At 42.4% G+C, this 26899-nt stretch overlaps 1 protein-coding gene across 1 annotated transcript in view; it reads left to right on the top strand.

Annotated features, from left to right (window-relative positions):
- Positions 1-500: 500 nt before the first annotated feature.
- The window catches only part of FBN1 (fibrillin 1), a gene marked incomplete at its 5' end in the record, with an annotated part of 31566 nt that continues 5167 nt past the window's right edge, over positions 501-26899 (top strand). The window contains 27 exons of the mRNA XM_010179462.1: positions 501-623; positions 1463-1627; positions 2027-2095; positions 2207-2332; positions 3355-3477; positions 4103-4261; positions 5191-5262; positions 7127-7252; positions 8322-8444; positions 11356-11481; positions 12266-12382; positions 12768-12896; positions 13169-13288; positions 13728-13853; positions 15619-15768; positions 17247-17312; positions 18019-18135; positions 18474-18593; positions 20036-20158; positions 20582-20713; positions 21180-21305; positions 21846-22052; positions 22643-22768; positions 22982-23104; positions 24017-24133; positions 24944-25072; positions 25864-25983. Coding sequence (XP_010177764.1) covers positions 501-623; positions 1463-1627; positions 2027-2095; positions 2207-2332; positions 3355-3477; positions 4103-4261; positions 5191-5262; positions 7127-7252; positions 8322-8444; positions 11356-11481; positions 12266-12382; positions 12768-12896; positions 13169-13288; positions 13728-13853; positions 15619-15768; positions 17247-17312; positions 18019-18135; positions 18474-18593; positions 20036-20158; positions 20582-20713; positions 21180-21305; positions 21846-22052; positions 22643-22768; positions 22982-23104; positions 24017-24133; positions 24944-25072; positions 25864-25983 — 3360 coding nt within the window. The remainder of the gene's footprint in view (positions 624-1462; positions 1628-2026; positions 2096-2206; positions 2333-3354; positions 3478-4102; positions 4262-5190; positions 5263-7126; positions 7253-8321; positions 8445-11355; positions 11482-12265; positions 12383-12767; positions 12897-13168; positions 13289-13727; positions 13854-15618; positions 15769-17246; positions 17313-18018; positions 18136-18473; positions 18594-20035; positions 20159-20581; positions 20714-21179; positions 21306-21845; positions 22053-22642; positions 22769-22981; positions 23105-24016; positions 24134-24943; positions 25073-25863; positions 25984-26899) is intronic.

Here is a 26899-nt window from a genome sequence, read left to right as displayed (position 1 = left end):
GTTCCTGCCCAGAAACACGGACTTCCCACTGGATAACGGGGGGCTCTCCTCCTTGCCTGTTCTACATTCCTCTTTCCCCCAATTCGTCGATCTCAGATATCCCATTGGCTTAAGAGAAGAAGGGGAAACAGCAGAGCAGAGAGAACCCTTCTGTCTGACCATGTCTTTCAGGCAGAGGTGTGTTGTGCTTTGTAGTTTCTATTCACGGTTCTGGATGGTGATGGCCTTGTCATGTATTTTCCCCTAAAGTATTTTTCTAGTACTTTATGTGAATTTTAGTTCATACATTGCTTTTCTGGGAAGAACACTTTTTTTTTCTAACCCTCGTCCTCCATGAAATGATGAATTTCTCTCAGACTACTTTTGTTCTAAAATGTGTATATATTATTTCTTTTATCTCACAACTAATGGCTTCGTGGTGGTCAGCCTATGATACCTGATCCAATGGTTTGCACTGTCCTCAAGTATTTGCTTACCACATACTGGTTTTTTTCCTGTAGATGTTAATGAATGTGCAGATCCCACAACCTGCATTAGCGGCACATGTGTCAACACTGCTGGTAGCTACACCTGTGAGTGCCCTCCGGATTTTGAGCTGAATCCCACCCGAGTTGGATGCGTTGGTAAGAGACCACTCCTTATTTACAAGTGCAGTTGCACAGACGGGCTGCGGGGCTGACTGCTTAGAAATAAAGTCCCAGCTCATGGAAGAGGGCTGGAAGCAGCTCTCCAACTCCCACCCCACTGCCCCTGGCTTAGAAGCTGTAATAGTGCAGCGGGATTATGTCCAGAGCGATGTACCCAGCCAGCAGTGCCTGGCTGCCAGAACCAACTGCTTGGAGCTTGTTACAGCTGTCCCCAATTTACAGCAGACACAAGGCAGTGTTAAATTTCAGCAAGCTTAAACCAACATCCAGCTGTCACCAAGATGGCAGGCGAATGAGGTTGTGGCATAAAGCCCCCCGTGCTCTTGGAGCACTGAGCTCACCAGTGGAAATCCTCTTGGAAATGCTGGAAAGGCTCCACCTGCTTTTATCCTCTGATATTTTTTGGCATTTGTTTAAGAGGGCTCCTAATTTTCAGATGTGTTTGAAATTCCTAGCGTTTAGTAGGTGCTTTCATGCTTATTATCCTCAATGAGAGGAGAAAGTAGTGGGCTTCTGGAACCAGAATGATGTACAAATGTGGTTGAAAATGCGAATCAAAATGAGAAGAGGACTGTCTGAACTGCCCTCGGTCATGCTAAATCAATTCCCTGCTTTGTGAGAAGTCCAACGAAGCCAAGGGATGGGGCACTACTGTCCTATCTAAGTGGGAAAAGCTGGGCCTCTGGGACAATAGAAGTTTCTTTGGTTGTCCTACAAGAAACGAGAGCCATCTGAAGGTGTCCCTCATCCTGAGGTGATGTGTTGTATTTCCCTCTCTCGTGAGATGTGTTTGTCGTTGTGTGCATTCTGAACAGATACACGGTCTGGCAACTGTTACCTGGACATTAAAACTCGTGGCGATAACGGTGGCACCTTCTGCAGCAATGAGATTGGAGTGGGTGTTTCCAAGGCCTCTTGTTGCTGCTCTCTGGGCAAAGCCTGGGGAGTCCCCTGCGAACATTGCCCACTTGTGAACACAAGTAAGTCAGCTTTCTGGGTTAAACACAACAATACGACGTGTTTGTTGATTTATTTTTTTTCTAGTTTAGCCAAGTAACTGAAGTAGTGGTGTAATCATTTAATGTGTGCGTGCAAGGGACAGGTTTCCACCTGTCTCAACCTGGAACTTCACTAGTCCTTCGAAAAGATTATTTAGTCAGAACATTATTACCACTTCTGAGCAAGTTTTCTGTTACACAAAAAGCTACATTATGACATGGAATAGCAGTTGATGTTACGGAATACAACCTAATGTTTGCATCTGGTTACTTTGTTGCTTTACATTTAAATTACCTGTAATAATTCAATTTATTTTCAAAAATAATCGTACTGGAAAAAGTTTCTACTGTTTTAAGTTCATCGATCTGTTTTGTTTTCAGCTGAATATAAAGTTCTTTGTCCTGGAGGGGAAGGATTCCGACCAAACCCTATTACAGTTATATTGGAGGGTAATGTTTGCATTTTCCTATATTTACAGATCTAAAATCACGAAACTCTTCAGTGAGTGTTGATCTTCATGGAAAAGCGTGAATGAAATGTTTGTGGTTTTGTCTGAACAGATATTGATGAATGCCAAGAACTACCTGGACTTTGCCAAGGAGGAAAGTGTATCAATACGTTTGGTAGCTTCCAGTGTCAGTGTCCGTCAGGGTACTACTTGAACGAAGAGACTCGAGTGTGCGATGGTATGTGGCCTTCTGCTTCTGTTCTTGTAAAATGGTGACACATCGGTCGTTAATTAATCTGTCCTTGAAAAGGAACATAACCAGACCAAGCAGTGTGAAGCTTCAGGGTGGGAAAATTGGAACAAGTCGAAGTCTTGCACTGAGAGACAGAAAATTCCTTCCTGACCATGTTGAAATATATGCAGATTTTTGTTGTAAACTATCAGATTTTTATCAAAACCAGAAAACCCAATAATTTTTCAGCTAGAGCATGATCTGCTAACCAGCTATAGAAAATAGCTGTTCGGTAATGGATGATGAGTAAGCAGTCGGATAAAGAGCAAACGTGCCCCGTGAGTCTGCTGGCTTGGTTACGGTGTGTCCGTGTCTTTTTCCACTGCTTATTTTCTCTTCTGCTGATCTCAGTGTCCAGTTGAGCCTTAGTGGTGTGTCAAAGATAGTTTAAAATGGTAGGGCTACTGAAATACTTTTGAACTTCTATGCACTGAAGTGTTTGGGGGCAGCGTTGTATTTGGGCTTGGTTGGGCTTTTTTAAACAAAAGTTAAAGTCTCTTGATGAAGTAAACATGACATCTTGTGTTGGGAAGGTTGCTTAAAGTTAAAGTCTCTTGATGAAGTAAACATGAACTCTTGTGTTGGGAAGGTTCCTCGCTTTGCAGCAGACAGACCTGAACCATCCAGTCAGGCTGTTTCAGCATCATTACCTAGATGGGCGCTCCACAGGGAACAGCTTGCATCCTTGTCCGGATCTGGGAATCCAGAATGGATGAGATCCTCAAACACCATTTTTGTGCAACAACTGCAATGCTGTCTCTGAGCTGCTTAGACATCTCAGAGTTCCCCTCCTCACATTGCAGCCAGGCTTTCCATGGCCACCTGTGCCACCACTTCCTTCTCTGTGTGGGCTTCGCTCCACCATGACCTCGCTCAAAACCCCTTTAGCTCTCCCCCACCAGTACCTTCCGACCTGAGGCATTACTGGGACTTCTGTGACCACTCATAGCCTCTTTGTTCTCTTCTAGATGTGAATGAGTGTGATACGCCTGGCATTTGTGGACCTGGTACATGTTACAATACTGTTGGCAACTACACCTGCATCTGTCCTCCTGACTACATGCAGGTCAATGGAGGAAACAACTGCATGGGTATGTGTTGTCTGGGGTTTTTTAAGGCTTTATCTTAGTGCTTTGGGACAGGGCTTCACCTGGCACAAATCAGAACTGTTTCTCTGAATTTAGTTATACAAGATTTAACTAAATGAATGATCTAGCTTCTTTCATTAGTTTTATTTAATAAAGCAAAGCAGATCACTTTTAATACAGATCTTTCAGTACCTCATCAGAATTTGCTGTTTTCTGCGTTCATCCCTTCCAAGTTTCACTTTAGCTTCTATATGTGAAACACTACTGAAATCACTCAGAGGTCACAGAATGAAGTCAAAAGCTGTGTACAGTTCTTAGAGGGAACTGTAAACAAGCTTAGGTTCCTCAGTGTTGGGCAAAAGGCCAATATTGAATCCTTTGATGAGTCTGATTGGTGTTACAGCCGTGTTGATTGCTATTGAGGATTTGTATCACAAACATGTTGTCATGCTGTTAAAATAACCTTCTAGGGACAAGCTGTCTGTAATGTTCTGCAGGGCTGCAGCATCTACTTGGCAGCAGCCTAAAAAGTACATATTTCATGGAGGTATCTCCTAAGCCCTTCAGGTAAATCATATTCCCTAAGAATTGCTAATGCATTGCTCTGGGTTTGTCTTCATTTTCACAGATATGAGAAGAAGTCTGTGTTACAGAAATTACTATGCTGACAACCAAACCTGTGATGGTGAGCTGCCCTTCAATATGACCAAGAAAATGTGCTGCTGTTCCTACAACATCGGACGTGCATGGAACAGGCCCTGTGAACAGTGTCCTATCCCGAGCACTGGTATGTTTTTGCATTGCAAATCTATTTGAAAGCCTTGGTAATGTCATAATTACCTTTAGTGGATGTAGCATTGTTAGAGATGTTATGTCTTTGTCTGTTCTTGTGTGTCTAAAATGAAGGGGTTAGTTACTTTCTTGACCCGGAGGTGATCAGTCCTGGTCACGATGAAGGCGTATGTGGAGTGGTTTGTGTTCATGCTGCTGGGCCGTGCTTCCTCCGTGGCAGTTTCCCTGTCTGGGAGGCTTTGTGCTCTGTATTCATTAATATAGAGCTGTCTTTTTGCTTGTTGAACCAGTGTCGAGGCACTGACCCAGGTTTCATTGACATTGCTCCAACAAATATGGTGTCTGTTGTGCTGTGCCCTGACTGCTGATTGCCCCAAAAGACCTTTATGGTAGCCGTGGGTTTACAGAGGTGCCTTGGTCTCCCCTGAGAATGACCTGTGTCAAGCAGCTAAATGTAAGATGTAGGAGTTTCTGGGCTAATTGTGTGGGTGTACAGAGCTCCTTTACGCTGGGTAAGACTCTTTGGAGTTGACATCTCACTCTGGTTCGAAGTGGTTTGCTTCAAGAACAAACTTCATAAGCACTTACTCAAAAAGCTTCCAACTTCTAGTTCAGATTTTTAGAAGTCAGTTGTGGACTTGTATGCAGAAACCGTAATGCACAGAGATACACATACAAGCAAAATCAGCATGTGATCCCAAGCCCTCTACATCTTTTAAATTGCTCGTTTCAGTGGCCTTTGAAAGAGAACCCAGGTACATACTAAGCACATGGTGAGCCTCGTGGAAGGCTCTGCAGACCTCCCTGTGCCCTGCAGGTGCTGGAAGAGTAGAAGAATACTTTTATGGGACAAAGGATGTAATGAGCTTTTGACTGTTGATTAATTCCAAGTGCTATAATTGCCGCTTTGTTTTCCGGTTGCAGATGAATTCTCCACACTCTGTGGAAGTCAAAGGCCTGGCTTCTTCATTGACATTTATACAGGATTACCGGTTGGTAAGTTGTAATTTCTGTTTTGCACTGCATTCCGTGCTACCTCTGCCCGGGGAAGAGGGAAGGTTTATTTTCCCAATTATTTTTACCACAGGAGGAATAACAACTAAACAGTGTGATGGAGTTCAGTCCTCCAGTTAAATCCAAGCCTGCAAACTTTCTGCCTAGCTCCTCCTAGCTGGCAGCAACGATAATCACTGCTTGTAATCAAGGCAACACAAAGCTCCAGAGAAGCTGTAATCAGTCCTACATGAGCAGGGCACAGATACAGAGAATAAGAGTAAGGAGTATCTGGGAGTAAGGCCAACCAGCACTTGATCTGAGAGGAATTAGGAGTCTTTCCTTCAGACTAAAGCAGAGATTTAATCTGACATTTCGTATCAGTCCCCCTGTGTGTTGGTTTGACACAAAAATCCCTTTTTCTGCTCAGCTGGAGTATTTCTCACATATGTTATTGTGTGTAACATTTGAATCATGAGTAACAAGTTGCAGAACAGAAAGAGGGAGAGAATGAGGAATTCTAAGACTAGGAGTTGAGTAAATCCCTAGTGGGACTCCCTTCTGGTTTTATTCACACCAGAATGCAAATACGAAGCAGAAAATGTGCCCTGTAACAAACAGGCAGCATACAGGCAGTAATCAGGTGCTGTAGCATTAAGCTGTGGCTGTGGTGCAGTGTTCAGCTAGTTAGATGGAAATATTTCTAGTGAAGTGGGGAATGTAATTTTTAAGGAAGTTACAGAAATGTGCAGTATTTGTTATTTACCAGGTCATTTCTTAGAAGCAAAATTCCCCCTTCTAACTATTAGCATTAGCCCAAATTGTTGCTGAGCCTACTCAAGGGTCAGGAGATGGGAATGAGGTTCCCACTCTGTAGGGACAGTGCTGTGTGTGCCCTGTAATATTTGATTACATGGTGTTACTCCTCTGTTTGTGTTTAAGTTCTATACATTTACTCCGGGTGGCTGTTTCAGAGGCAGTAGTCCTATTTTTACTGATCCCTTGTATAATCAGAGGAGTCAAAGTTACAGAATCTGATACAGGAAATAAAGGATTTGATCCAGCAACAAAATACAAAAAATAATGGAAACTCAACATTAGCTGATAATTTCCCACCGTGTCCTTTGTCTTATGTACATCAGTACATGTGGAGATTTTTAGTAAAAGTAGAGGCTTTGGGGGAATCTCTGAACTTTTTCATGTTGTCAGAATATTAAAAATGTGTAAATTAAGGACCCCATAGACAAGGCACACATAATTATAATAGCAGCTTGTGGGTTTTTTCTGCCAAAATCGGTTACTTAAGCAAGGTGTGTATAGAACATTGGCAAACCCTGGCTGCCTGGCTTAATCAGTCCAATTAACAGCACGTTGGCAGCCACATGTTACCTGGCGTTGGCACTTTCAACCTGTTACATAAAAACATGAAAGTCCTTCCAGATTAACAAGGGTAAAACAGTGCAAAACTGATTCTGACAAGTGTTTGCCTTCAGTCGTGGTGTGTTACACCAAAGACAGTTAAATTCTCTCCGGCTCTTCACAATAATGCCACTGTAACACTCGGAAAGATGAGGAGGTTCATCAGGGCTGTGGGTGGGAGACATGAGGAAAGACGTGTGCTACCCTCTGCATTCCAATGTGGCAGGATATATTTTGGCTACCGTGAAGAGTCAGAGCCTGAGGAAATAGGAAATATCTGCCTTTCCAGAGTTTGGAATGACTCACTGTCTATTGCAGTTGGGAACATCCTGATGCTCACGTTGTGAGTTTGATAATTCTCTTACGGATAAATGCATAAGGACATACTCTGTTGCAGAAAGGTTCGTGAAGTGCTGTTTACAAGTATTTAAAACAATTATTCTTGCAGATATTGATGAATGCAGAGAGATTCCTGGAGTGTGTGAAAATGGGATCTGTATAAACATGGTTGGCAGCTTCCGATGCGAGTGTCCTGTGGGTTTCTTCTACAACGACAAGCTGCTGATCTGCGAAGGTAGAGTGCTGATCTCGGTCAGAGCAATGGGATGTCACCAGCTGGCAATTCAGACACTGGCTGACCTGATATACTTGCAAATCATCCTTAATGAGGGGAAAATACTGATATCGGCGTAATAACTCTCTGTTAATTAGGACATTTTGTATTCTTTTGCATAGAAAATACCAGATTTTCCACCAGACATCTAAGGCTTGAAGTAGCATGAGTCAGCAGTCACGGGAGGAAACGTTGTTTTTCACATTTGACAGTAAGGCCAAGAAAAGAGTAATGGTCTTGAGTCTGATCACAAGCACATTCTTTTTAATTCCAAGATACTATTTTCTAATGGAACAAAGATTTCTCTAAATAATACAAGCACATGATAATTTTTTTCCAGTTTAAACATTTCCTAACATTGTATTATTCAGTTTACTGGAGGAACTGAAGACAGCAGTATGAGTTGCTGTCGTTCTCTGGTGTGGGTTATTACTGCTGGGTCAGTCAGGTGTCGAGAGCTTCAAGTAAAAGCATCTTCTGTATGCTGCTTTTAACTGAAACACCGTTACATTTCTGGGGAAATGAAGTTCTCTTTCTGCAGCAGCTGAATTAAGGAAAATTGGTCAACGTTTTTTGCCTAACATTTTGTGGCGGTGTTTATATTGAAAGCTACTAATAACCAACAGGAATCTTCATGCTGTGTTATGATCAAGGGAGATCCTCATAGTCTGCAGTGATATCTGTGCAGACATAGCAGCTTACTCTGATCGCAGTCTTAAAACTGAAATCCACCCAAGCGAAGTGTTGCGACAGGCCTTTCACAGGCCCTCTAGCACCTTCAGAAAACCATTGTGTCAATTCTTTAAATAGGAATGAATTTTACAAATGGACCACGTAGGTTTGGGATCATTTCAGGGAGACACCCAAGTGTGACCAAATACCTACTTTCATCAATATATTTATTTTTTCAGAATTAGAAATTCCTGTGTCTGGGTAAGGTAATACTCTTCGCACTAAAATCAAAGTGGTTTTTGACATCTTTCTATTGCCAGCTTACCGTAACAATCAAATTCCCGTTTGGTATTTGCAGATATTGATGAATGCCAAAATGGACCGGTGTGTCAGCAAAACGCAGAGTGTGTCAACACGGCTGGCAGCTACCGCTGTGACTGTAAACCTGGCTACAGGTTCACATCAACCGGCCGCTGCACTGGTGAGTACTTCTGGCCTGTTTGTGTGAGGGGCTGCGGAAGTAGTAGGCTGTAAAGGATGTAAAGGGGTTATAAAGGATATAAAAAAGCATGTCTCCTGTTCAGGAAGATGGTACATAGGAGGTGATCTGGGCTCCCAGAAGCCTCCTCTTAAAGCCCTCTAAGGCATTGCATAAATGCTGTGGTAATGGGCCCGTCCCACAGAGGCGTAAATGAGTTCATCACCCGTGTAGGTGTTTGTCTTCCACTTTATGCCACCAACTGCAAAGGGTTTTCTTTAGCCCGTGTCATTTCTAGGGAGGCAAGACCAATTGATACATTACCTTTTGACTGACTGTTTTCTGACGCTGGAGATTCAGTTGCAGTCCTGACACACAGACCTTCCTCTGCATCAGTTCTTGGGTTTTCATTACAATTTCCTCGATGTGCTTTAGCAATTTATTTGCCACTTGTATTTTTACAAATGAACCAGTGCTTGCTGGGGTCCCAGCTGATAAGGTGGGCTTATCTGCTAGGCCATATGCAATAACTAACTTTAGAAGCTTATTGTTAAACCGGCCCCTGAACATTATTTTTAAATACTCACTGAGCTGGACTGTGGTTCTCTAATCTATTTGCTCTTTCTTCTAATACCGTAGTCTAGAGAGGCATTCACGTTATCTTGATCACTGGAAGAATTGCAGAGATTTTAAAGGCTGCTGTGAGCCAAGCAGCTGTAAATATTATATACATTTCTGAATAAAATAATAATTACGACGGAAACTGCTAACGTTTTCCTTGGGTATTTGCTTCTGAGTGCTTGAGTCTTAGGAAGTGTGCTTTTCCCTGCAGTGCAGTTTTTCATTGTTTCATGTGACCCCTGAGGGAAAAGGATGTAGGGGCAACCAGAACACTGCTATGAGAACTAAAACTTTGCTTTGTTAAGCTATGCGGTGGCACATGTAAATATTCAATATGTTCCTAATGTAATTGTTGTTGCTAAGAGTTCGTTACAGCAGTACAGGAAGAGCCAGGGAAGGTTCTGATACGGGTTACAATACCCAGTGTAAGTTGGCTCGAGCAGCAATACTTCCCTGCATTTTGCTCTCATTTTATATTTAGTGAAAATAATGTTACACAATTAGAGTCAAAATAAAGGTGGTTGATAAAGCACTTGGTCGAGCAAAGGAAGGAAATTCACAACTGTTCTGCGGAGAGCAGTGGGTGCCAAGCACCTTGCAGTATTGGGTCAGTCATGGAAAACGCTCACTCCGCAGTTGTCTGTGTGCTGATGAATCAAAACTGATGTACCACAGCCACTGACACTGCAAGTACTGCGTTTACCTTACTGTCAAAATAGCGTTCTGCTGGGCCTCCCTCTTGTAGGATAATAAATAATTTCTCATATAAACTCACTTTTGGTACTCAAGACAATTCTTAAGGAGTTACAATGTTCTCTGTTTACCCCAAAAGAAGTGACTTTTCCCTGAGACTTTAATTCTCAATTCATTTACCCACAGAGCACCAAAGAGATTCATAGTTATTCTTTTGTCTCCGCTCTCCTGACCCGAGAAGATTAGGAGTTCTCCAGCGCCCGTTTCCCTTCTGCCTCCTTTAATTAGCAGTGGTATCATTAGTAGTATTGGTCCTCAGTGAACACCTATCCAGAGCTACTGGTGGCCCCAGTTTGATGTACAGCAGTCCTGGGAATGGGAGCTATCGGGATTGTCCATGTGCTGAGTGTAGACATGAGACAGGAAAACAAAAATCTGGTACATGAAGTTCTTTGCAATTAGGAACAACTTGACTCTTGCAATGAACTGGGGATGGTTTGATAGGAAATGCATCTGCTTTGCTTCGATTGCACGTCTGATGTCTGATCAGTTCTGATAGAAGCTTATGGCAGCACGTCAGTCCCTGTACTTTGGAGCTGCAGCAGACAAAAGGCCAGGCAGCACATTGAATCAGCCCAGCTCTTGTTGGTGATGCGGTCAGCAGAACGACCTCGTTTGATTCACGTTTCTGATTTGTTATGGAAAAAAATGTGCTGGACAGCAAACGTTTTGTTCTTTGACTTTTTGTCTCACTTGCTACTGATAAATTCCTGGGTTCTGCCTGGCAGCGTTTGTAACAGCAGGCGGCTGTTGCACCAGGGTAATAGATGCCCTGCTCTTGTTACGCAGCATTTCACATGCTGGCAGGGTAGCTTTCCCTGTGTCTCTGCAGAATTATGCATGTTTGCTGCTGTTGGGAAGGTATTTTCTAGCCCCATACAGCAGTAACTCTTCTTGCTGTCTGAGATTTGTCCAGTTTTCAGGATCATCACATTGCATGAGGCGTGAATGCTACAGCACCCATGTATATGGGTGCCTGTTTTGTCTGCATAATGAGTAAATAAATATACAGTGCATTTTATCTCTCTGTAAGCTTAGTGAGAGAACTGTGGGTTTCATCTGCCTTTCAGTTTTGTGTGATTTCTGTGAGTTAATCATGCAATTTGCGCTGTAATCAAACGTACCTAAAAGGTGATAGTTGCTTTCACGAGAAAGACACAAACTGATTTGTATGTGCCTTTCTTATCTGCGGCAGTCAGTGCAGGGCACTCAGAAACCTTCCCATACAATTTCACGTCAATAAATTCTACTTTTCCAAGCCATGGCAATGTGCTTTCCCTCCTGCAGGAATTTGTGTTTGGTAAATATCATTATTGTGCTAATTTTTTCAGCTCCACAAATGCTGGAAAAGGTAATTTACAAGCAAATAGTCCCTTTTCTGAGGTTTGCTTTGTAGTGCTTTTGTCTATTAATAAATTAAAAATACTGTTTTAAATAGGGGCCAGTCACTGGATTCAAACTGTCATGGTTGCTGCTGATACACATTTCCAGCCCTGTAATTCAGAGACATTAATTTTCACTGTGCCTCTTTTGTTTTCAGATCGGAACGAATGTCAAGAAATCCCCAATATCTGCAGCCATGGTCAGTGTATTGACACTGTTGGAAGTTTCTACTGCATTTGTCACAACGGATTCAAGACCAACGATGACAGAACCATGTGTATAGGCAAGTGAATCAAATGAAGCTGTACGTAGGCTTCCATTAAGACATTTTCTATCCCCTTTGTCATAAGGAGGTGCGTTATGAGAACTGAGATTGTGAACCACTCACCACCAGACAAAGGTGCAAAGCCACCACAGCTGGCAGTTAGAGATGATAAGGAGCTGATAATGAATAAAGGGCATCTCACTGCAGTAGAGCGAACCTTTAAAAATACGTGTCCTGTCTAATGAACTGCTGATGCTTTAATTTTTGAAAAAAATGTTCCATTCTTAGAATTTTCTGAAGCATCTTGCCTCATTTATTCCTTTAGGCAAGAAATTTAATAGTTGAATATTGCTGTGCAGCAGTGGTATACAGCTTACTTGTTACCAGAGGAAGTGAAGGGTAGATTTCTTGCCAGAAAAGTGCCCTTTTCAGAAACAAGATTATCTTCATAAAGAAGGAAATTCTGTATTTAACCCATTCAGAGCTGTTAATGTAGTGTCTGTTGTCTGAGCAAGATGAGGACTTTTCAGAATGCTTATGGTTGCATATAGCTTACATTTCCTTTGGAAAGGGTTAGCTAGGAGGCACAGTAAGATAAATGATTGTGGGGCTCTTTGTTGTTTCTGTAGATGTTAATATCAGGTGTGTAAACCTATGTGAAATCTTTTTGGGAGATGGGACAGCCTTTTTCCCTTGTATTCACTCAGTTGGCAGTGGGTTATTTCTCTTGTGGAATAGCTACAGGCTTTCCTTTCCCCATCAGTGATTAAAACTCTCGCTACTCGTTTTTTCTCCTTTGTAGACATTAATGAGTGTGAGAGAGATGCCTGTGGCAACGGAACCTGCAGAAACACCATTGGCTCTTTCAACTGCCGCTGCAATTTGGGGTTCATCCTCTCACACAACAATGACTGCATAGGTAAGGAGTGCTGAGACCACTTACCTGTTTTGAGACGTCCTGCTTCTAATGAAAGTACCATTAGTACCTTCACTATCGGGTTAGGATCGCGCCTTGCATGGTCTGTGTGATTAAAGACAAATCAGTCTTTCAGCCTCTTTTGTTATGCACTTTTCTATATCCATTTAAAGTTTGTATGTGACTTGTGCCTTTCCTTGTTATACTTTCGCTTTGACAATTTTACAACATAGACTAATAGTGATATTTCCTCCTCACTTGCTTTGAAACAGAGGATTATTTATGTATTATCAGTTACTGTGCTGATACAGTGAAACAGAAATCTCACCTACCCAATTTCATTTGTTGCAGTTGTTTCTTATGTGTCTTTCAATGCTGTTTTTCATAGATGTGGACGAGTGTGCAAGTGGAAATGGAATGCTCTGCAGGAATGGTCAGTGTGTGAACACGATCGGGTCCTTCCAGTGTCTCTGCAACGATGGCTATGAGGTGGCTCTGGATGGAAGGACTTGTGTTGGTGAGTGCTTTCTTTTAAGGTTGAAAAAAGGTGCAGCAAACCTTGAGGAGATACCCTTAGTAAAACACTGCAAGAGGTCAGAGAGAACTGTCACATTGTCATCGATGCACCTAGCAGAAGAAACCAGTGACAAGAAGACGAGAAGAGGACTCTTCTGCTCCTGGGATGTTCCACCATCAGTTTGGTGGAATCAAAATTGAAGCAGCTTCAGCCACTTATTTATTGAGAATAAGAGCAATTATCTCAAGTAAATTGTCTTTCTTTTCTTGTAGATATAAATGAGTGTGCACTGGAGCCTGGGAAGTGCTCGCCGGGCACATGTCAGAACTTGGATGGGTCATTCAGATGTATCTGTCCTCCTGGATATGTACTGCAGAATGACAAATGTGAAGGTGTGTACAGAACAGCCCTTCTGTCCCTTTCCTCGCTACTCGCAGTCGTTACCACTTCGCATCTAAACATGAGTGGTGTTTAGTCTTTCAGTCAGTGTAGAGTTCTGAACTGTAGCCACTACGAAGTCACTTCCCAGAAAAAGTCTCACCAGCTTTTGTTTGGACCAGAACTACCTGATCTGATCCCAAGAAAAATCCAACCCCAAGCTGTTTGGTTGGTGGTGCATTGCTGAGGTTTGCCCACTGCACAAGGATTTGAAAACTCACCCTAGATTTTGCACCTGGATTTCTTGTTCCTCCTGTCTGTTTCTTTTTGTTTGACCTATTTCTGTTTGTCAAATCTGTTAGATATCAGTGGTGATAGAAGGTTACATTTTCTGTAGTACAGCTGCCATGTAGGCATTTTTATTTCTAATCTCTTTAATTTCTTTCCTTGCAGACATTGATGAGTGTGTGGAACAGCCAGAAATTTGTGCCCTGGGCACATGCAGCAACACTCCAGGCAGTTTCAAATGTCTGTGTCCAGAAGGATTTGTGTTGTCTTCCACAGGAAGGCGATGCCAAGGTAAGTTCATTCCTATTTTCTGGCATTTCAAAATTTGTTTGCTCTTTTATAAAAGCTTTATTAGCTGCCTGTTTCTAATATAACAAGGAGACTCTGGACTCAAACAGTGTTTTTCACAAGGAAAACATGATAATTCTGTAGTCAGGGCCAGGTTCTGTCTTGCCCTAACATCTGTTTGTCGTTACAGAGAACACTGCAATAAAAGGGGCAAAGATAATGTTAAATATTAAGGTTAAGTGAGTGAATTATGTTGCCTTGCAGCCCTTTCTTGCACCTCTGAAAGAAATGTTGAGGCTACCTGCACTCTGTATAGACCAGGGGTATGTCTGACACAGAGACGAAGCACGAACACAGACAGGAGGCTGCTGCAATGCAGTGCTAAAGGCAGCGTTTCCAGGAATAAGGCTGTTGTTAGCACTTACCAGATTCTCCACAACACTTGTTACGTGCTGTTCCTCTCCACAAATGTGTGGGTGGAAAAAAGATCGATGGAAAAAATTTGCCAACATTGTTGTGTGGGCAATAAGCACCTATCTGCTTAGAAAAGTCTGAAGCATCTTTTGGCTTCTGAATTACCTCATGCACTGTTCAGAGCCTAAACATGGGCACAGAGGCAGAGATCAGATGCTAAAAGCTGAATATCTTGCAATGAAAACCCACAGGTTAGTTTATTTTGTGGATAAAGAATAAGCACAGCAAATTGGGGAGTGAGTTATTTTAAAGATTTTGGAAATTATTAAACAGATACATCATTAAACATCCTATGTGCAATGTGCACAGTGGGAACCAGCAGTGAGTAAGACCTTTATAAGGACCTCTGTAGTTATGCTTGGCACAGAACAGTGATGCTTGTTGACAGCATAGTGAGTTCTTCACTTCACAGTAGGCTAAATGAAACTGTGGTTTTGGTAAAAATGAATCCAACCTGCAGTAAACATTCATCCAAGTCTCCAAACCACCATGCAGTTTGGCACAGTTAACTTCACTCAACTTCAAGAAAGCAGCATGACTGTTGTAGCTGTGCTTTTGTAGCTTGTATAAATTAGGTGTCTTCAGTCTGAGGGTGGTGCTCTTTTCAGGTAAAGAAAAGAAAAAAAAATACCCCAACATCATAAAAAAGAATGCAGCCTAATCTCCTTTATTAAACAGACCACTGTTTCACACACGTCTGAGGAAAGGGCACACCTGTGTGTATGAACTTCTAAGTGGGTTTCTCCCCATCCCTTGGAGAAGCCTGGTTTATTTCAAGTATCTCAGGTCAAACGAAGTTTTATTTAGAACTTCCTATTACCTAGGACTTTTGTAAAATCTGGACGTTGCCCAGCATTAATGCTGCAGATGGAAAACTGGATGAGCACCTGCCTCCACAGCTGCCCCCTTGCTTCCCCGTGCCAGTGCAGGGAGCTGCCAGCTCTGCTTGCTGAGTGCTTGTGGCCTGCGAGCTCAGCTCCGCTCCAGCATCCCGGTTACCCAGCTTAAGGGAATCAAATGTAGTGCCACCAGGGCAGTTTTCTTTGTGTGTACCTCAGGGAAGAACGAGGAAGGAAAGTGCTATTTAAAATCGCTTCTCATTTTAACAGTACACAGTATTATCACTGCAAGTTGATTAAAATCTCTTGACTCAAGTGAATCTTACTCATAATGGTATAGAGATAAATTAAGTCAATATTCAGTTGTTATGAAGAGAATTTTGCAATTAACACCTCTGAGTGGAAACTGTGCCAAAGTCATCCTAACTGCTTATAACACATTTTTCTCTATGCAGATCTGAGAGTAAGCTACTGCTTTACCAAATTTGAAGATGGAAAATGCTCTGTGCCCAAGTCCCGGAACCACTCCAAACAAGAGTGCTGCTGCGCCCTGAAGGGACAGGGATGGGGAGATCCCTGTGAGCTCTGCCCAGAGGAAGCAGATGGTGCGTTAATGGCAAGGTTACCTTGCTGTCACGATAACAGCTCGGGACTGAAGGAAGATTGGGATTCTTATAAGAAGGAATTAGGAAAAATAACTTTCCAGAGGTGTTTAACCCTAACAATTTTCATTGCTCTCTGTAAAGCAGATGCCACTGCAGTCTCAAAAGCACCTATTTCTTGCATTGTCCAGTCTCAAGCGTATTCTTTGTTTGCTTATGGGTTTGTTACTATCTTTAGGTGCTGAGTATTTTGCTCTGGAGCTGTCACGTGGTCCTTGATGGGCTCTGAGAGGAAATACCTTGTAGACACAAATGGAATTAATCTAACTGTGAATAGGTATAGGAAGGGGCACCATAAACGTGAAATCTAATTTAAAACAAACAAACAAAAACATTCAAACTAGGTCTACGTCTGAATCGCCCTGTTACATTTTGTGACTGCATTTTGTTATTAAAAAAAATGTAGATTTGTCAAGACGAATGACTTGCAAAAGTAACAGGGAGTGACAAAACACAGGCCTGGATGAAGGGAAGCCCCCCTGGACCGCTGCTAAAGAAACTTTCCTCTGTTAGTATCCTTTGTAAGACTGAGTAACCAGGCATCAAGCATGAGCTTGAATGAGCTGAACGTTCATGCTGACAAATGTGGTTAACGGCGTTACTGGTTTCAGCAATACATTAATACAGTTGATTTCATTAATAAGTCATGCAGATGTTTTGCAGACAATTCCCACAAAAGCCAAGGGAAGAAAAGCAAATCAGATGTGTCAGCTGCAACCTTCCTCCTAGGCTTATTGCCTGTGCATGTTTCATTCCTGGAGCATTTGAACCAAAGTCAGTTAGAAAAGCATGGTATACATCTCAGCATTTCCTTGAAGTGTCAGCACATACGTTTTTCACAGTCCAAACTGTCCTCAAAGGATGGTATCAAGGCCATTTTGGTCATCTTTTAAAAAAGAAGCAGCTTTTAGATAATCAGAGTCTGGGAAAACCATGTCTTGGCAAGTCATGGTCAGTGGAGTTGTTTCTCAGCCTACCTACAATAGAGTTACTACTTGCTCTACAAGTAGAGATTGACGTGCTTTACGGAGCTACTTACTGGTGGCTACAGGTTAAATTGTGTCTTCTGAAAATGTAGGAGGTCTTTCATTTACAACTGAAAATAATGCAGTCACCAGTATGGATACTTCTGAGATGGAAATACTGCATTAGTTTGCTCCTTAAAGGAGGTTAGGTAGTGCGAATTACTCACAGGATGTTACACATACACATACGAGAGATCAGATGAAATGTAAAACAAGCATACAGTTTTTACATGGATGTAAGACTAAATTACAAGTTTATGCATTTACATACTGTATTTCTGGACCTGACATGAGAAGGGTGAATTGGTATCAGTGCTTACTTGTGTAGCTCATGGGTGATGCTGATCACCAAGGTAGAATTTAACACATGGCTTGATTTTATTTTTGTTTTAACAGAGGCATTCAGACAGATTTGTCCGTTTGGAATTGGCATCCTTGTTGGACCTGGAGATGCAAGACTGGGTAAGTACCTGAACTGCACAGTGCTGTTGTGGCATCATTTTGCCATATTCCACCCACAGGCCGTTTTCCCTTTCAATTGAGCATAACACCTCTGCAGCTGTTTTCACAAGCCATGAAGTGTGGAAACTTCTATACATTTTTTTCAATTATTTGTACCAATTTCAAATTCAAGCTTGAATATCTCATATATCAGAAGTTAAACTTCTTTTAGAGTAGCATATTTGGCTTTTTAAGTGTGGGATCTAGAGAATGGATCGTATAGCATACCTGTCTTGTCTTGTACAATATATGTAGCCTGTTTACAGTAAATGGTTTTAATCCTCCAGAAGTGCAAGCCACACTTTCCCAGATCCCTTCAGTACATTCTGTTCTCTCCCAAAACAAACAGCACTTTGGCCTTCTTGGCAAAAGTTTCCATTTAAGGAGTGCTGGATGACTACTGCTTTTCATATTTACTCCTCTCTCCGTAGCCCCAGTTGGAGAGGTTTTTTTATCTGACATTTAGAACCAGTTTCTCTTCTACATTCTGAAAGCTGGCCTGCAAGACAAATTCTGTGCCCTCATCCTAATATAGCAAAACTCAAATATTAGTATTTTTTGTGATTTCAGGAATATTTCTCTCCAGAACAACACTTGTTCTTTGAGAGAAGTCTAAAAGCACATTAAGCCAATTGCACTTACTGTGTTGTTTGTATTTCTGGTTAAGATGTGGATGAGTGCCTTGATCCAGATAACTGCAAATTTGGGCAGTGTATCAACACAGATGGGTCTTTCCGCTGTGAGTGTCCATATGGTTACATCCTACATGGAGCTGAATGTGTGGGTAAGTACAGCTGTTCTATCTTCCATTGTAAGTATGGCATTGAGGAGCAGTGGGGTTATATTATTCTTATGTTGTGGAGCCTCCATCCCCATTGGTGCTTGAAGCGGGGCCTGAGCAATCTGCTCCAAGTTGCTTCTGCTCTGGCTGAGTGTTTGGCTCAGATAACCTCTAGCAACCCCAGATCATGCTAGGAGTTTGTGACTCTAATTCAGTAACTCACACGAGTGCTTGGATTTTGTGTTTTGGGAGGTTTTTTGGTTGTACATCAGTGACATAGATTTTACACCTCTTTGGTTGAGTATAACCACGTACTCTTGCCTTGACTTAACTGCTTGCAGATACTGATGAATGTGCTGTTGGGAATCCGTGTGGAAATGGGACTTGCAGGAACGTGGTGGGAGGTTTTGAATGCACCTGCGTTGATGGATTTGAGCCTGGACCGATGATGACCTGTGAAGGTGAGACTCCCATGTGTTAAGGACTGTCACTGTAGTCGTGTGCTGAAACAGCTTCCTGATATTGGAAACAATTGAGGAGAGTAAAGCAGCTTGAAAAGAAAAATGTGGATGTTTGGAACAACGTGTCTTTATCTGAAACAGAAAAACAAGATCCTCCTTCCTGTATCCACCTTGAACCGTGGTACCTTTTCTTTTCTAACTTGAGGTTGGATGAACAGGCTTTCAGGTAATATCAGTTGTGCTACTGCCCAGAGGGGAGCATGTTGGGGTATGGTCTCTCCAGAACAGCCTCCAGGAATGCTCCTTATTGCGTGAATGGTTCTGGCTTACCTCCTAGACTACACTTGAGAGAAGAGAGTTGCTGTGGATGATGAAAATTAGAGTAGGATTTTTCAGTGTGGAGAATGTGAAGAGATAGATGATTTAAATTTATAAAGCCACAAGTGGTAAAGGTACCAAAAATAGAGGGAACATGTTAGACAAGCAAAAGCAAATGTTTTATATGCACAGTACTTTCTTCAGTTGTGGAACTTTCTGCTGCAGGATATTAGTGAGGCCACAAGTATAAATTGACCTGGAAAGAGTCTGTACAAGTTTATGTGGGAATCCATCTGTGGAAATTAAGCCTGAGAGTTTGGTTGTGGCTTTTGGCTGTGGAAGCCCTTAAACTGGGAGGATGTATCAGGGGAAAGATCTCCGCGTGCTTGGTGTGGTGTTTTGAGTACTCATCTTCTCCTGTTACCACCAGAGAGGAGGATGTCCTGGGACATTCTGACACTCTCTTCTGACCTGACACAGCTGTTCTTAAATTATCTGCCACAATCTATTTGTTTGCAAGCCCAAACAAAAGAATGCTTCTCTGTTTGTATCAGCTTGCCTTAGTTTTTTATATACACGTAGAGCTTCATTCACTTCCCTGTGGAATTTGGGTGACACCTCAAATGACAGAAAAGGAGGTGGCAGAGTGGATAAATACCATTAGGTAGCTGTAATTACTTGAGTAGCCCAGGGCATGTGTAAATGCACTTCAAAATCGTGTTTCTAGTAAGGATATTGTTTTATGGAATTCAGTGTACAAAGAAGCTGAGTAGGTGCATCCAGAGCTTAAAAATAACCAGTCAAAAAAACTGAGCCTAGATGTGGAAAAGATACAGTTCTAACTCGGTATTTTGGTAGCATGGATCTGGAAATTATTTCTATTGCTTGTCCTTGAAGATATTGAAACTTCAGGTAGCTGAACAAATATCCTGGCATGTCTGGTGCCTGCCCCTATGCAGAAATCCATACTGAGTAAAACTATGGGTCCCCAACTATTAAAATGTAGCCCTTGGTAAACTAGGGTATGTGGTATTACCTGTACTTAAATCCTATGCACTGAAGTCTGCCGAGTTTCACAAAATCGTGTTTCACTTCCCCCATGGTCTTTGTCACTCCAAATCCAGATGTCAACGAGTGCATTCAGAACCCTCTGCTCTGCGCTTTCCGCTGCGTGAACACTTTTGGATCCTACGAGTGCAAGTGCCCTGCGGGGTACGTTCTGCGAGAGGACCGGAGAATGTGCAGAGGTAAAGCCCCTACGACTCTCACAGTTAGGAGATAATAATTGCAAGTTCCTGCAGGAGTAGGGCTCTGACTCACTGCACTATGGGGACATTGTTTTAATCCCAGGAAGTAACTGAGTCAGAAAGAATTTGGGATGAAGTTTTATGGTTTGCATTATGCAGTTGGTTGTATTAGCCCTGTCCTGGCTGTGAAGTTACACATCTGCATAAAGTGAGGTCGTATCAGATGATACAGTTTTGTCTTGCCCTGAAAATGGGCATTTGAGAGAAATCAGTTTGTTCTAGGATAGCGTATCTTACGGTTGGTTTAGCACAATAAACTATACATAGATTTTGATTGCAAATGCACTTCCAAAGTCAGAATTTACTGTCGTGAATTTCCAGGATCATGTCTCTATATAATGAAGTCTAACCCTTGTGTTTCAGATCAGAATGAGTGTGAAGAAGGAATTCACGACTGTGACTCAAAACAGATGGAATGCAAAAACCTAATTGGCACCTATATGTGTATCTGTGGACCAGGCTATCAGCGCAGACCAGATGGAGAGGGCTGTATAGGTAAGTGACGCTGAAGTGCTGAAGCTCTTGAAACACGCAGTTCCTCAACAGAGCTGAAAATTTTGGATTTAACAAAATGTTAAGGAGCTCGGGGGAAGAATTACACAACTACCTGTGCAATGGATCCACTGGTCCCATTGCTGTAAGCTTGTTCATCTGTTAACATGAATGAGAGGAGGTCTGGATTGTGTTGAACTTTGCATGGCATTCAGAAGTGCAGCTGTAACTATGGAAAACTTTGAAAAGTAGTGAGGAATATGTTGCAGAGAAGACGTCGTAACAAAGTATGTAATACTGTGAGCTAGATGGTCGTCTTTCTCTGAAAATCGAGTGAAAGGGTCTTATTTAAAAAATTACCCAGTTTAACCAGGTAGAATGCACAGCTTGAGGAGTCCATGCAAACTTCTCTAACCTGCATCAGTCCAGTAATGGACTTGATTTTTTGTTTGTAATTCCAAAAACACAGATGAGAATGAGTGTCAGACCAAACCTGGGATCTGTGAGAACGGCCGTTGTGTAAACACAGTGGGAAGTTACAGATGTGAGTGCAACGAGGGATTCACTGTCAGTGACACTCAGAACGAGTGCCTGGGTAAGTCTAATGAGCACCCTAATGAACCATCACCTTGATAGCAGAAACTGTGGTTGAACTTAAACCTAGAAATGTAATAGTGAGTAAATATGCTCTTGAGTTTACATGGGACCTTTGTAAGTGGGTGCCCTCCTGCAAGTTCACTCTTCCCGTGCTAGCCGTATCCCTGCTTCAGTCGGTCCGGTTGGGCTGACTTGCCGTGGCAGCTGGCTGCTTGGTGGTTTCCATCAGTCGCAAATTGCCCTTTCTTTCATCCTGATTGTCAGCCAGTCCTTTTTCTCTGGGTTCAAACAGAAACATATATTTTTATAAGCATAATGTAACTTGCCCTCTACCTTTCGCTAAATTTCCTGTCTTCTTTGTTTCTCTTAGATGTTGTGCTCTCTTTCTTACTGCTGGTAGTCTTTCACTCTCAGTTCCACAGTCCCAGGGTGAAGTATGCCCTTTCTTTTATATTTCTGACTAAATTCCTAATATCTCCTGACCCTCTGAAGGTCGTCACCATTAGGATTCTCTTGTGATGCATAATTTATCTTCCAGACAACAGGGAGGGCTACTGCTTCACTGAAGTCTTACAAAGTATGTGTCAAATCGGATCAAGCAACAGGAACTCTGTCACCAAGTCTGAATGCTGCTGCGATGGTGGCCGAGGCTGGGGGCAAAACTGCGAGGTCTGCCCCTTCCCAGGCACCGTGGCCTTCAAGAAGCTTTGCCCTCACGGCCGAGGATACATGTCTAATGGGGCAGGTACTGACTTTTCTGTTAGAGACCCTTTTACACAGTGTTAAACTCAGCAATAAATTATAAACTTCCTTTTTGCATATTTGAACACTGAGGGGTCCTAAGTATTTTGGATATCAGTCGAAGTTTTCTGAGAGTTGTCGTGTTGAGAAAGCACAGTGCTTTGGGAGGAAGGTGCACAGACGAACGTATCCATCCCAGCCTGGCAGATACTTGTTTTGCATGCTGGTTGACTGACATGCACACGGATGGGAATTTGCACTCACGTTTGAATGTGTTGTAGGTACAGATTGAGAGCTGTTTGTGTACGTGAAAGCAAAGCAGTGTTTAATTATGGAGGCTAATATGTGATCAGTTCTGGTCCTTTGCTTCCACTTAAGGCTTCTTCATTGCATTTGGAAGTAAGATTAATGCTCCATTCCGTGTTTCTCCACTTAATATTTCTCCTTAATCTGTGCAATATTTCATTATTTTATGTAATTTTTAATTTTATGTAGGGTGTGGGGTTTTTTCATGTCAGGTTACAAGAATCTATTAAGGCTGTATAAAATCAGTTCTTGTTCTTCCCTTCTGATTTGACCCTCATTTAATTGCAGATATTGACGAGTGCAAGGTCATTCACGACGTGTGCCGTAATGGGGAATGCATTAACGAGAGGGGATCTTACCGTTGTCACTGCAACCTGGGCTATACTACAGATATAACTGGAACTGTTTGCATAGGTGGGTTTTTCGTTACGGGGTATGTACATGAATTGTTACTGAGAGATGACTTGAAGAAGGAAATGCAAAGATTTTGAAAAATTAGAAAAGAAAATTACATTCGTTAGAAGGCTTTAGGGATTTTGATTTTCTTCTGATACCTCCTGGGCATTTTTTAACAACGTCACAAGTCTTGGTTGTCAGCACTGAAGTTTCTGGTTTTGCTTCTTGTAGATCTGAATGAATGTAATGAGTCCCCCAAGCCTTGCAATTTCATCTGCAAAAACACAGAGGGGAGCTTCCAGTGTTCATGTCCAAAAGGGTACATCCTGCAGGAAGATGGGAGAAGCTGCAAAGGTAAAACTCAAGAAAAGAATTTACTGCAGAAACCCTGTGTTTCACTGACAAATACCAATTCAAGGACATTCAAATTATGTAAATCTCTCTCCTGGATTCATGTGTACATTCCCACTAAAGACAGTGGAGGGGGCCTGCACAGGATGGAGCTGTTCTTTGATAATCTGGAGGAGCAGTAGATCCACAGGAGTTTTTGTAGGCTGGTAGCAGTTGACCTTAAAAGACACAGTAGTCAAAAGCAGTACATGATTGGTCTTATTTTGATAAGCATGTTGGTTTAAGCCCTGTTTTTCAGTGATAAATGTCCCTTAATGAATGTAAAGATGAGCATGGTTTTCAGTGCATTGTCCAGCATCAACAGAATTTTAACATACTACCTCTGCAGCGTGCGGAATAAGGAACAGCAGCGCAGGAGAGATTTTGAAATGTTCATTATAATTTCATTTATTTATGTATCTTGGTAGCAAAGATCTGATTGAAACCGCTCAAGTTAGAGCAGCGATTCTAAACTTGGCATGGGAAATGACAGTGTACTTTGGCATTAGCATTTAAATATTTCTTTTGGAGTAATAGCATGTTTCAGTGCAATACCAATCTGCTATGAAGATGGTGACTTCCCACTTATTGACTGCAGCAAGACCAGACATTTATTTAGCAGCAGCTTTCAGACAGCTGAGAGTGGTGTGGGTAATCCAGCGTTAGCGTGGACACCAGTGTAGCTCCAAAGTCCCATTCATTATGTGTGGAGCTTCATGTGAGAGGAACTGGAAGCCAGCGTGGGAAGTGAGACACAGGTTCTAAAGGCTTTATTTGATATGGTATTTGTTTGCAGTCATTTCTCTCTAAGTCCAGCTGAACTTTCAGACCCTCCACGGGGAACGTAACTGAAAGATGTTCTCTTGGTTTTTTAAGATCTTGATGAATGTGCAACAAAGCAGCACAACTGCCAGTTCCTTTGCGTCAACACTATTGGGGGTTTCACTTGTAAATGTCCTCCTGGATTCACTCAACACCATACAGCCTGCATTGGTAAGTGACGTGGGGAGGTAGGCTCAGATTTGGGATTTATTACTGCCTCCTACTCCAGAAGCAAGGTAGCAAGGAGGTAAAATGGGCTTCCTGAGAAACCAAATGGAATCACAGGCCAGGCTCTGATCCCACCAGAGCAGAAGATGCAGAGATGCAGAGTAGTCCTCCCTCTTACCTCCCCTCATTTTCATAATCTGTATCTTTGAATTTTGCACTTGCAAGATTCAGATAGTAAAACACCAATCTGTAATTCTTGGTTTATCCTAGTTACATATATATAATATATATATATTATCTATGTATAAACAGTTATATTTTGGTTCCTGTAGTTCATTGCGGGACCCAATTAGAGACCATGTCAAGGCTTCTTTAACCAATAAGCATGAAACACAGTTCTGCAGTTGTCCTTTGAGCACGTACCCATTATGTCTGTGGCAATATCAAACAAAACTATTTCCTGCAAAACGCGCTTTCTGCTCTGCAAGTTGGATCCTGCTTGTGGCAGTCTGATGATCCTGTGGTACTGCTGTGAATTTGAGGGTGCTTGAAGGTTAGAACGTCAAACTCCGTATTCTCGGTGAAGAAAAGGAGTGTTTCCCTTCCCATAGCTGTTGTCAGTGTTTTCAGTGAAAAAGGAGGTAATGTCAGCTTTCCTGTAGTGCAGAGTGAGAAATGGAGAGGGCAGGAAGACAGCTACGTTACTGATGTGTCTTCACCTCTTGTCACAACCTGTTCATTGTCAGCATTGCCACATGATCACCTGCACAACAAGGAATGAAAAAGTAACACTCGGTCTTTGGTTCCCTTCAGATAATAATGAATGTGCTACCGAAATCAATCTATGTGGGGCGAAGGGCATTTGCCAGAACACACCAGGAAGCTTTGTTTGTGAGTGTCAGCGTGGCTTCTCACTCGACCAAACTGGGCTTAGCTGTGAAGGTCGGTACCACACTGTGCATTTGATCTGGCTTCTCTTGCTTTCCTTCCTCTTCTCTCAGCCATTCTGTCATGCAAGGAGGGACCTACGGAGTAAACACGTGTAGACTGAAGGAGGGCAAGGTATAGAAGTTTAACAACAAGGCAATATTTCTCTCCATGGGCCTGAATAAATGGATGTATGCAGGATGCTAAAAAGCTGGGTAGATATTTTCTGAGGAGACTTCAGTTTAGTCTGGAATGTTTTAGTTTAAGCATTGCGAGTTCAGTGAACTTCTGTTGAATCCTGCATGGAGTCTGAGGGGCTCTCCGAGGACAGGAAGTCTTGCATCTCCAAGATGACCTGCTGAAGAGAGAGTTCAGGGGCTGCAGACTTTATTCCTCTGGGTCCCTCGAGCCTTCTCCTGGGATGGAGTTTGGTTTGCTTTTAAAAGAGATTTCCTGGCTTGAATCCTTGGGTAAAAGCAAGGGACTGCTGTGGAACTGGGAGCCTTGAGAAAGCCTGAGGGGCCCCATATACGAATGCCTTTCTGCTCTCTGCTCCATAGCAGAATGCAAAGACTGAAAATTGTGGCTGAATTTGCACTTCCAGTGGTTTTCAGCCCTAAGTTACTTGCTGTGGAGCCAGAAATCCAAACCTGAAAGGCTCTAAGTGGTCTCCCAGTGCTGGTCAGGTTTTTGGAAGATTCTGAGATATACCTCTACATATATGATGTGTGAATACATATGATTGTTTGTAACATGCTTAATTTGAGCTTCTCTCCCAAAACTCAGAATGTGTCTCACCTTTTTAGACGTTGATGAATGTGATGGAAACCACCGGTGTCAGCATGGCTGCCAAAATATCATTGGAGGATACAGGTGTAGCTGCCCACAAGGATACCTCCAGCATTACCAGTGGAACCAGTGTGTTGGCAAGTCACTTTTTAAAATTCATACGTTAAAATGCACGTTACCTTTGTAAGCAGCAAGAAGCGAAGGGCAATGGTGCAATTTGCTGTATGTTCTTTTCTGATTATAATTTATATAGTTCAGCAGAGTTTAGTTACACATACGCGCTCCTGCGAAAGGCAGAGTGGACGTGAAGCACCCAATAGCCGATATCCTTGTTGCTTCCGCACCTAATTATCCTTGAGGGTGTGAGGGAACTGGTGTTACTTCTGTATTTTGTGGTCTGGAAAGAGGAAGCCTTGCTCAGCTGTGCAGCAGTCTCTGCTCAGATACAGGTCCCGTCTGAGAGCTTGTGGTGGTTGAACCTGGCAGGCTCAGAACTGCAAGTTTGGATCATTAAATTGTAAAACTGAACTTCTGGCCCAAAGCATCTAAAATTCTATTAAAATTCTGTTTGATCTGTGCTTTTATCATTCTTATAACACCTCCAGGAAGAAGAAATTAGAATTTTATCTGCGGGAGGGTTAAAAAACCCAAACAACCAAACAAAACCAGCACCACCAGCTCTGGCTGCTGGAGGATGTTGTCAAATCTGAAACATTGCGGCATGCATTTTGCTGTTTTCAGGTCTTCCTGGGTGACAGCATTTAAATAAGTGTATTTCCAAACCAGGTGTACAGTTAGTCCAGCTTTTTAGCCCATTGACTACTGTTTAGGTTTTGTACAGGGAATAGCAGTTTCAAAATGCACAAGCACTGGTATTTCCCCCACTGAAAGAAATGTTTCAACCTTGGCACCGCAAACACTGATCACCAGAAACTTCACCAGGGAAAGTCACGCTGAGAGCCACAGCTGAGGAAAGGCTCGGCTGGCTCGTCCACCTTCTTGGTCATGGGGCAGTCCAGGCAGAAACCCAAAACGGCTTGGTTTCCTCCATCC

This window comes from Mesitornis unicolor, unplaced genomic scaffold (assembly GCF_000695765.1).
Source record: "Mesitornis unicolor isolate BGI_N332 unplaced genomic scaffold, ASM69576v1 scaffold5300, whole genome shotgun sequence".
NCBI classification, from domain to species: Eukaryota; Metazoa; Chordata; class Aves; order Mesitornithiformes; family Mesitornithidae; genus Mesitornis; species Mesitornis unicolor.
This window is presented reverse-complemented; position numbering and strand designations above follow the sequence as displayed.